Source organism: Hyalella azteca, unplaced genomic scaffold (genome assembly GCF_000764305.2).
Source record: "Hyalella azteca isolate HAZT.00-mixed unplaced genomic scaffold, Hazt_2.0.2 contig17235, whole genome shotgun sequence".
In the NCBI taxonomy this organism is placed as follows: domain Eukaryota; kingdom Metazoa; phylum Arthropoda; class Malacostraca; order Amphipoda; family Hyalellidae; genus Hyalella; species Hyalella azteca.
The window spans coordinates 39,819-49,672 of NW_025947027.1; the positions used below are offsets into that span (position 1 = coordinate 39,819).

The window sequence follows — 9,854 nt, forward strand, 5'->3', positions numbered from 1 at the left end:
ATCATAACAATGGGCAGGCGCTAACTCCGTCTCTTTGCAAGACCTCGTATTGATAGTTCAATTACTTTTCGAACTGCTAGCTACGACTCGCTGCATTTGGTCACAAATAAAAATAAGCATAAAAAATAGAATACATTCGATTGCCAAAAATGAAAAACGATTTGAAATGAAGTGCCTGTTTCTCAGTTTTTATTTTTTTCTGTGGCTCAAGTACGGATGTTTAAAAAATTTCAATAATTAAAAAATATAAATTATATTATAAATAAAATACATATTTATGTAAATTTGGGTTCCTTATCAGTTTCGGGCAATGCAATTGCATTAATTTTGCCCATAGTAACTAAAATAACTATGCCCGTTGTTGGTTGAATTTGATAATGCCCCGGACATCAACATCCTTCGGATTTTGTCTAAAATGTTTTCTTTTTAAACATTATACTGAAGTTTCCACTTCAAAAGGCAACTTAGAATTGGTGCCATATATTCTTCACAGTAGGTATGAAAATTTATCTATTCGGCCAAGAACCAATCCAGTTTCGTATTTTCTTCCTAAAATCGGGACATTTCGTGGATCGGAGTAAGAATGGGTATTTGCCATTGTTCTCGGGAGGTAAATGTCCGTGGAGTTGGTGCGAACGGGCAATCACTCATGTCACGCCGGCCCGACACTGACAGATGTCGCTCGCTAACTTCAAGCCGTTCTCATCGATTGCTTGAACTTCTTTTGGGTCGATGAACAGTCCAAAAATGTGGTCAAATAAAAGTTATTTTCTACTTTGATTCATCCGCGTACAATACAATGTAGCAGGCGCATGTATTGACCGTCTTCTGTCGTCCCAAATGTTTTGAAGATATTTCATAGCATACTGTAGATTCACTTCACTTTATAACTGGACTACAAAATTATTTGAAAATACTTTCTACCATCCAAAATTATAGGTAAAATCCTAACACTTTGAAGGATTATTTGTGCAACCTTCATAATTACCTTGTATGATTCTATGAAAAGCCTTTTTTCTTGATTCTTTGCCGAACCTCAATTCATTAGAGGATTCCTTATAAATCTTCACACCTAACAGGATTCTTTGTAAAATCCTTAAACCTTACATGATTCTTTGTGCATTTATTCATTACATGATTATTTGTCAAAAAATTAGACGTTACAGAATAATTTTTATAACCTCTATATCTTACAGGATTCATTAGTAAACGTTTGTACCTCTACCTGTACCTCCTATACCTCTTACCTCTACCTCTATCAGTGTAGTGTTCATCCGCAAATGATCGATGCGGAAAGAAATTTTCTTTTAATTAGAATTAGGCAGTGGAGAATTGAAGCAATTATTTAAATAATTGCTGCACTTTACGAAAGCATCTCCCATCGCACGAGGTCGATGGTCATAATGATAAAATCCGTACGTAGGATTATCATTGCAAATGATTGTTTCTAAATTTTCAGTGGAGTGCGTGATTGCGTTAAAATTTTAATTATGCTTAACTGCAACAAAAATAAATAAATATAAAAAATATTTAAAAAAAAACACGTTTTTCTGGTTTTTACAAAACTAAAAATAGTGAAATAAAACAAATAAAAAAAACTTTTAAAAACCACGTTTTCTAAACGGACAAAAAAGGAAAACATTTACTCTTATATAACATTTAAGTTATGTAAAACGTTATGTAATGTTATGTAAGAGTAAATGTTTTTCTTTTTTGTCCGTTAAGAAAACGTTTTTTTTTTTATTTTTTTTTTTGGTTTTATTTCACTATTTTTAGCTTTGTAAAAACCAGAAAAACGTGGTTTTTAAAAATATTTTTTATATTTATTTATTTTCTACTTTTTAGTTAGCAATTTTAGCCATTCAAATCAATTTCCAGCTAGGGTTGGCAAGTGTGGATGTTCAAGAAAAAACTTAATTACAAACCGTGAATTTTTAGTGTTTTTTTTACTTTTCAATTAAAAAAATTTTCTTACTTATTATTTCTGATGACCAAATCTTGAATTGTTAGGCAGCATAAACATACATGCCAAATTTCAACTTACTAGGATGTTTAGAAGTACTCTAAATTAAGGTTTGAATTTTTGATGACAGACACACACGAAACGAAGTCAAGAAAAACGTGGTAAAATGTTTTGTTTGATAGATTGGAACATATTCATTGTATAATTAAATTCCATGCATTTCCTAGAAGTCTCCTTGCAGATATGTTGCGACCACAGAGAACCCACCTCCCCCTAATTATTATCATAAGTTGCAGCATCATCAGCTGCAGTAGCATATTTGATCATCAAACATTTTCTTTGATGAACCTGCTTACAATTGATATTTTTACCATTATATACTAACTGACGTTACCTTTTCAGCACACATTTGTCAATTTTTAATTCAGTAGCTACAGAGAAATTTTCAAGAGAAGCTGATTGTATAAAATACACAAGCTTTGGTCCATTCATTTGATTGCAAAGGAAGTTGTAAAATGTTTGAGTTCACAACTAGCGTTTATTGAGTCAAGAGGCGCTGATGAACCTGTCGATCAATATCAGCGTGTTAAACGAATGAAACTTCACCACGTAAATGTTCTAACTTAAAAAAATCAAGAAAAACGTTTGACCGGTGGAACGAAATTGCTACAACATGAAAATTACTTCAAAACAATTACTTAAAACATTTTGTTTGGAGAAAGCAGGAGCTTGAGTCCATGATCGGAGATTTAATGTTAATTATTATGTAAATAGTTTTCTGTCAAACACTTTCACCGAGTTATCACATCTAACGTAGAAATGAAGAGTAAAGAAAACTCAACATTTCTTCGGTTGCAGTGCGGAAAATTTTTTGCAGTAATAGCAGCACCGTCGCAAGTTCATGACTTTTTGGAAATCAAAGCAGGGCAGATCACTTTTCATACAAAATTATTGGTTCAAAATGGGAAGGAGCTCCACCATTTTTATTCGTTAAGATCACCACAACTTTGACATTGATTTGAACGGCTTAGCGTTGTGAAAGTTGGAAGCTCCCTCGCACATCGCACGAGCGAAACGAAAGCGGCGTGAGGGTGGGTGCTTCATCGACCGAAAGCTGTGCATTAAGCATGAGGGTCAACTTTGAGAGATGTACCAAATGCAGACTAATACTTCTTGACACTGCACTGCACATATGCCAGTGTTTGAAGACTGAAAATGCGGACTAAAGCTTCCTGATACTCGGCTACACATGCAAGAGTTCTTGTTATAAGGTAGTCTGCAGACGCTGACTTCATACACCCCACATATCTGAAAAATTAAGCTGGAGAGGTAGACTTAAACTATACTTCTCGTTAGTAAATTGTACAATGTACTGTACATCCCTGAATATTTGAAGCCGAAGATCGAGGTATATTTATACTTCTTGGTAGTTAGTCTTACATCTCTGAATATTTGAGTCTGAAGAGGCTGACATTCCTAAGAATCACATTCGTAAAAACACAAATGTTTTGAATCCATTTACGATTGTAAACGGCCACCAGCAAGATGCAAATTATAGTCTTTTGACTCTTTACATTATACAGGTATTCAAATATTATTGGGATACGATTTGATTCTTAAAGGGGTTTATTGTGTTCCTTGAACATCATCATTCTAAGCATTTAGTATGAGTAAACATTTTCGTCAAAACAACCTCATGTCTCAGGGCGTCTTTTTTGGTACAATGACCAACGCGTCGCGAATCACAATTTCATTTCCTGATGTCTCAAACATGATTATCACTTCAAATACTTCTTTATATGCGTATTTTTCCTACACTTCTTGCAACAATAGATTGCAAGAAGTACTTATTCATTAAGCAGGGTTACAACCAATGGCTCGAGTTACCTCTAACTCATAATTGCATCCATGTGTATAATAAATTAAAATTTTAAAACGTTGGACTTTGCTACGGAATAACACTAAGTTTGACTTCAACAGATATTCATAGTGATGGTTGAGTTTCCAAATGAAACTGAGAAGCAGCACTTCGGTAATCAAACTTTTTTTTCTTTGAAATACGTGGACGAAGCTCAGATGAAAATCGAAATTAATAAACAATAATATCCATAAACAAACTAGCTTGTCAAAGTTCTATTCATAATTAAACGTATGAAACAAAGTAATGCTGGAAAATTTTCATATGGAGGTTGAACATTGAAGTTGAGACGAAATGTCGGAACTGAACCGAAGTCTGACTGAGATGGAGTGGCTGCCTCGACTGAACGCCAGACGCGCCATCACCGAGGCCGCGGGCTCCTGGCTGGACGGTTCGAGCTGCTCATCGTCACAGTGTAAATGGATAAATTTAAATATAGAAACAATGTAAATGAATAAATTTAAATATAGAAACTGTGTAAATTAATAAATAAATATATCAGTGTAAATAAATGTATAAATAGATTATACTCCTACCCATTCACTTATATTTATAATGCACTTTATTGGTAAATTAGGTATGGAAGTCGCTTTGAAGTAAAATTTATGGTGTTAATGTTATTTATTCCAATAGGGGAAGGAATTTTATGAGGAACCCTAAATGTTGGAGTAAAGTTATAAGGGTACTTGAGATTGAAGAATAAAAAAATAATGGTCTGGATCTCAGGATTATAAATTTTGTGTATTTGTTGTAAGGTCATCGATGTACTTTAGTTGCATCTTCATTATGTCATCCATACTCCTAATTGTCATCATTAGTTGGTAGTGAGGAATAAAGTAGAAGTCTTCAGTCTCACAAACATTTCTAAACATTTCGTGCCGTGTACTTGGGTTACTATCTATCACTATCACCATAATTACTCTTGATAATGATAATTGATAACTATTTTTTATCCCATCTGCTAAGGCTTAGAACCGTTGGAACCTAGCGGAAAGGAGGTCGACAAAGATAGAGCGGATGAATTTATTCAGCCTGCAAAGTCGTATCCGCCAGAGCTCGCGTCGCAAGCACCGGACTCGTCTACCCCGCCCTCTCCCCCACACAACAGAAAACCTGCCTACAGGTATATAACAAATACATGGACCAATAATTAATAACTTAGATTTCATATCTCGGAGCAGGTATTTCTGACATTAACTATTTGAGCGCGTGTTTATCCGAAATTCAATTGTAGAAGGGTCTAAATACGGACGCAAGATAGCGCTCCGTCATACCCACACATAACAATGGTATTGTTGTTTAAAATATTCGTACAAAAAAATTCAATGATCCCAACTGAACTGTTACCTAAACACTAAGTTGAAACACATCTTTGTTATTCGTAAATGTGCTGCACCAACATTGGTTAGTTTCGCATGTCATTTGTCATGAACGCCAGCAAAACTGTCCACTTCAGATTGAGTTAAAAAGCGCACACATCGAATGAGCTTCACATTTCGAAAATTAGCATAACTTGTGCGAAAGTGATTGTTGTCGTCTCTCTACTCCAATGCATATTCGGTAGAATTAAAAAGCTGTAATTTATTTATTTGTTCCAGCTATGCAACTTTAGTAACGTTCGCAATTAAGAGTAGCGAGAAGAAAAAGATGACACTGGCTGACATTTATACATGGATAACGGATAACTTCCCGTACTATAGAGTGGCAACCACGGGGTGGAAGGTGAGAAAAGATCTTTTTGTCCTCATAAAATGTTGATAAACTGTTTCAAAATATACAGGTTGGGGTTTGCGGAAAAAACTTCAATTGTGACTTATGTCAACTAAAGTTGTATTTAAAATGTCTATCCAAAAGAAATGCGGAGATTCAGAAGAGAAGTCACTGACTGCAATCTAAGATACTTAAATTGTCTAAATTACTGAGAATATAAGTACAAAAAGCAACATAATGGAGGATTATCTTTGTTGACCACCTTTCAGAATTCGGTTCGCCATAATTTGTCGTTAAACAAATGCTTCCGGAAAGTTGCGCGTACAAAAGACGACCCTGGCAAAGGTTCGTACTGGGCTCTGGACCCTGATTATCCCCCTGAAGATTCATTCACTAAGAAGAAGAAGACTCCAGTCCAAAGAGTAAGTCTCGAGAGTTCGTAAGTCAAACACATTCCAATCTTGTAGAAATGATCATTTTCATGGGTTGTAATGGTTAAATATTCGCGGAAGTTTCACTGCGGGATGTTTTCTTATCGAATATTACACACATTACTTAAGCTAGCGCGTGAATACTTTCAGATATGCATAAACAAACTCTATTTATTTTACAGTATCATCCTTTCCACACACCGATTAATTCTACGGATCGACTCGGGCCTTTGAGATGTCTGTCGTTTCCCTCTTCCCCTGCCTCCGTTTCAGGGCGCACCTCTACACCCCTTAACAGCGTTTCTCCCAACGCAGCAGCCTTGGTGGTCGCGAGCCCGGGGAATCCAGCCACACCACCTCAACCACTGAAACATGGAGCTTCAGATTATTATTTTGTAGAACAAACAACTTCATTGCACAGTTCTCCCAACTCTCAAAATAATACTAATTACATTGAAGGTGCCAATAATGAAACAGTAGGACCTCGGCGAATGATGGACTGCATTGACCAGAATAGCACGTCATTGACCGAACATTGTACGCCAGAAATTTCAATATCCTACGATTCATCCCGTGCAAGAATCAATGGAGACTATGAAAACTGTGCCATTCCGTGCTCCAGTATACAGTTGCTCGAAAATAGAACTACCTTGCTGAAAGCAAACACAGATTCGCTATCAAACGAGTCCCTTAACTTGATATACAACTCTCAGCAGCTGGAAGTTTCTGGCGCTTCACTACCTCCACTCTCCCCGGTTGCTTCAACACAACAGCCAATCACGAGTAATTCGCAATTTACACAAGGCGAAATGCTTCAGCATCAATTTGAATCAGGACTATACAATGGTCATGCATACCAACAATTTCAGCAGCAGCAAGTTGAGCTGCTTTATAAACAACCATTTAGTCAAGAACAAACTCAAAATGAAACTTTCGAACATCATTCACAACAGCCCCCTGACCATCTCCAGTGGCATATTTTAGATCAACAGGATCAGTTTAAAGAAACAGGCTTTGCTCAACACCTTAATTCCGGTAAGGGAAACGAGTTTTCAAATGTATATATTTATATGCAGTTTTATTTTATGTTTAGTAGCTGATCATTCTGTTAAGGATTTAATTCTCATTGATCGATTTTTTTGGAGAGCTGGATAGCTGACTCGACCATTGAGATTATTGATGCTAGAATGCACATGGGAACTTGATGAGATATTCCATTTGACATTCACATTTATCATGGATATCCAATTAGCCTCCTTCGAATTACTATCATATGTACAAAATTATGTACTACTGATTTTTGTTACTGCCTTCAACCATTCTTCATCAAATATTATGAATATTCTATCACGTACTTCAATATTGAAAAATAATGCATCGTATTTACCGTTAGAAGAAACCTAGACAACCCTTAAAAATTCTTAATGTTGATCTGAAAACGATGCTTTTAATGTTCAAGCGCTTTGGTCGTCTTATTTCTGACAATGTGTTTATGCCTACAGATACAGCAATGGTAGTATCAGGCTCAGAAATTCAATTTAAAAACTCTGCGCTTGAGAACATCTCTTTGAACGATTTTCAACTCCTGAATGACCTAAACCCCGAACTGCTGAACAAATACGCGGATCTTTATCATGGGCAAACTTCGAGCGACTCCCTGGGGACCGAAGAATCTTTGCTCGCTGTACCTCCTAGTGTCGTCTTCAACCCTTCACCTCGCTCCTCTATTAGTAATGTTATTAAGTCTACGAGCTGTAATACGAGTGCATCCGATAAAATTTCTCCACTACCGACTGAGTTATCACATGACAGGTGCGGTTTTAAACCGCCATCTGATGACATCCACAATTTCAATCAAGTGTATGAACGATCATCGGCAACTCCCGATAGGAGCTCACCAAACCTACGGGGTATAGATCAATTCCAAAACTCTGAAAGCCGCCTTATTCAATCATCTCTCGCTAACGGTCCTCGGGTGACTACCTCCAATGCTTCCTGCTCCAATTCAGTGACCTCAAACACCAGCTTGTTTTCTTCAATTGTTACATCTGCGCAAATCAAGAGCGAGTTGGACCCTGATGATTGTGAGAATGAAATTCTAAGTACAATAGGCCATAGTTCCGGAGGAACTGTTACCATCGTAAAACGAAAGCCACAGCCTGCAACCAATCTGCCTGAACCGTTGGCAAGGCTGTTGTCGCCGTTGACGCCACCTCGTGAAGACGAGTGGACATGCGATGACCCAACCAAAAGTGGTCTGAAACTTTCTCCAGACAGCAGTCATTTGCCTGCGTGTTTTCCTCCCTCGGACGATGAAGAGATCACTGACGATTTCAATTGGGATAAATTGATTGATTGATGACAGCAGTTGAATTATTATTACATAGAGGTCAGCGTACAGTGCAAAATCATTTTCGTTCAAGTTTATAAATACTTTCCCTACCATCGGAATAGATCTGATAACCGTTTGATTTCGAGAAAAATTAGTTATACCTAATAACTTCTAAAACTATATTTCTAGCGGTACGTCATACCGAAATCAACAGACGGTTGTTTAGCAAATGGCAAATTTTCATCCTAATGTACGGTTAAAAGCAATTCAGCATGCTGAAGGCAATGTAGAGCCTTTAACTAATTTCGTTTCTATTAACAATTCGAAGCGGATTAATGCGAGCAGTATTCATTTGAAGTTAGAATTTGTTTTTAACCCGTTGGGCGGTTCGTCAAAAAGTCGGCAATCTCTCAGTCTTATATTAGATATTGAATTCTGTATGATCGTATGTAAATCGGCCTTCTCCACTTTGAAGGATCTTCCTGTCTTTGACTCGAGGTATTCACGTACCACACGTTAATTGTTCACAGTTTTCAAAGATGCACTTACTTCAAATAAGAACTCGTAAGGCACTTACGTTCGAAAGTATACTCGATAGTTTAATATAAATCCACTTAGAATCATATCAAAAGCTTGTATTGAAAGCGATTATTATCCAATAATTTGGATTCGAGTTACGACCCTCGTGTATCTATTAGAGTCCCAGATTATATTTTTCGATTGCGGATATCCTGAATACTGAAGGAAAAGGAGTGTTGGCGTTAATAACAGTTCAATAAATTTAATTTTCCAACTTCCACAAGGACACTGTGGTCATTATCGGCTCAAAGCTCGATTTAGGAGCTTTGAGTGATCTCAGCGGCTACGGCTGCTGCATGTAGTGCATGCTGCATGGGTTTTGTTGAACGGCTGAGAATTAAACCGCAAAGTCTGATAAAAACAAAACTCGATCAGCTACAAGTAATTCTTTCGATTATAACGGCTCGAAAGGTCTATCTTTAGCGTGCTAGTTAGTGAAAATGCTCATTTTCATCTAAATATTTTCCTTCCCGAACTGCGAACATCGTGAATTTTCTCGTGCATTATTTGGACACTTGTCAAGTTCTTGTGAAACCCAAAGCTTGGGAGTTTGACTTCAGGTGCAGTCGCGGTATTAGCGCTATCATGCCGAATGGCGTTCACCTCAGTGGCCTTATTAGAGTGCACTTAAATATCATAACAGTACATACAGTACCTAGTGCCTTGTTCCTGAACAGGATGAAGTAGCAGGTCAACAACAAAGGCTTTTATACAGCCGAAACAAGTAATGCTTATGAGTAAACGTTAAACCCGAAAACGGCTATGATTCTAATCCTCAAGATTCTGGGTGCTCGAATCCTCAAAATGTAGTCTAAACCTAACTAATCTACGGAGTCGCGTTCCACAGCACTGGAGCTAGCAGAAAGTTTCCAAGGCGACGAGTTCGGTCTCGAAGAGGCTCTCGTGTACCTAGAACCACTG

The 9,854-nt window shown here is 37.1% G+C and overlaps 1 protein-coding gene across 1 annotated transcript; it reads left to right on the forward strand.

Annotated features, from left to right (window-relative positions):
• Positions 1–4,031: 4,031 nt before the first annotated feature.
• LOC108680301 lies at positions 4,032–9,853 on the forward strand. The gene is made up of 6 exons (XM_018169102.2): positions 4,032–4,296; positions 4,848–5,004; positions 5,480–5,603; positions 5,861–6,013; positions 6,205–7,057; positions 7,525–9,853. The coding sequence occupies exons 1-6, from the start codon at positions 4,176–4,178 to the stop codon at positions 8,379–8,381; spliced, it is 2,265 nt and encodes a 754-aa protein (XP_018024591.1). The 5' UTR covers positions 4,032–4,175; the 3' UTR covers positions 8,382–9,853.
• Position 9,854: the final 1 nt, after the last annotated feature.

What these genes read in the sequence shown, in the direction of transcription:
- LOC108680301 (XM_018169102.2), top strand. Translation starts at nt 4,176, where the DNA reads ATGTCGGAACTGAACCGAAGTCTGACTGAGATGGAGTGGCTGCCTCGA. An exon ending in TGGCAACCACGGGGTGGAAG is followed by an intron (nt 5,604 to 5,860) that starts GTGAGAAAAGAT and finishes ACCACCTTTCAG; the next exon opens with AATTCGGTTCGCCATAATTT. An exon ending in AGAAGACTCCAGTCCAAAGA is followed by an intron (nt 6,014 to 6,204) that starts GTAAGTCTCGAG and finishes TTTATTTTACAG; the next exon opens with TATCATCCTTTCCACACACC.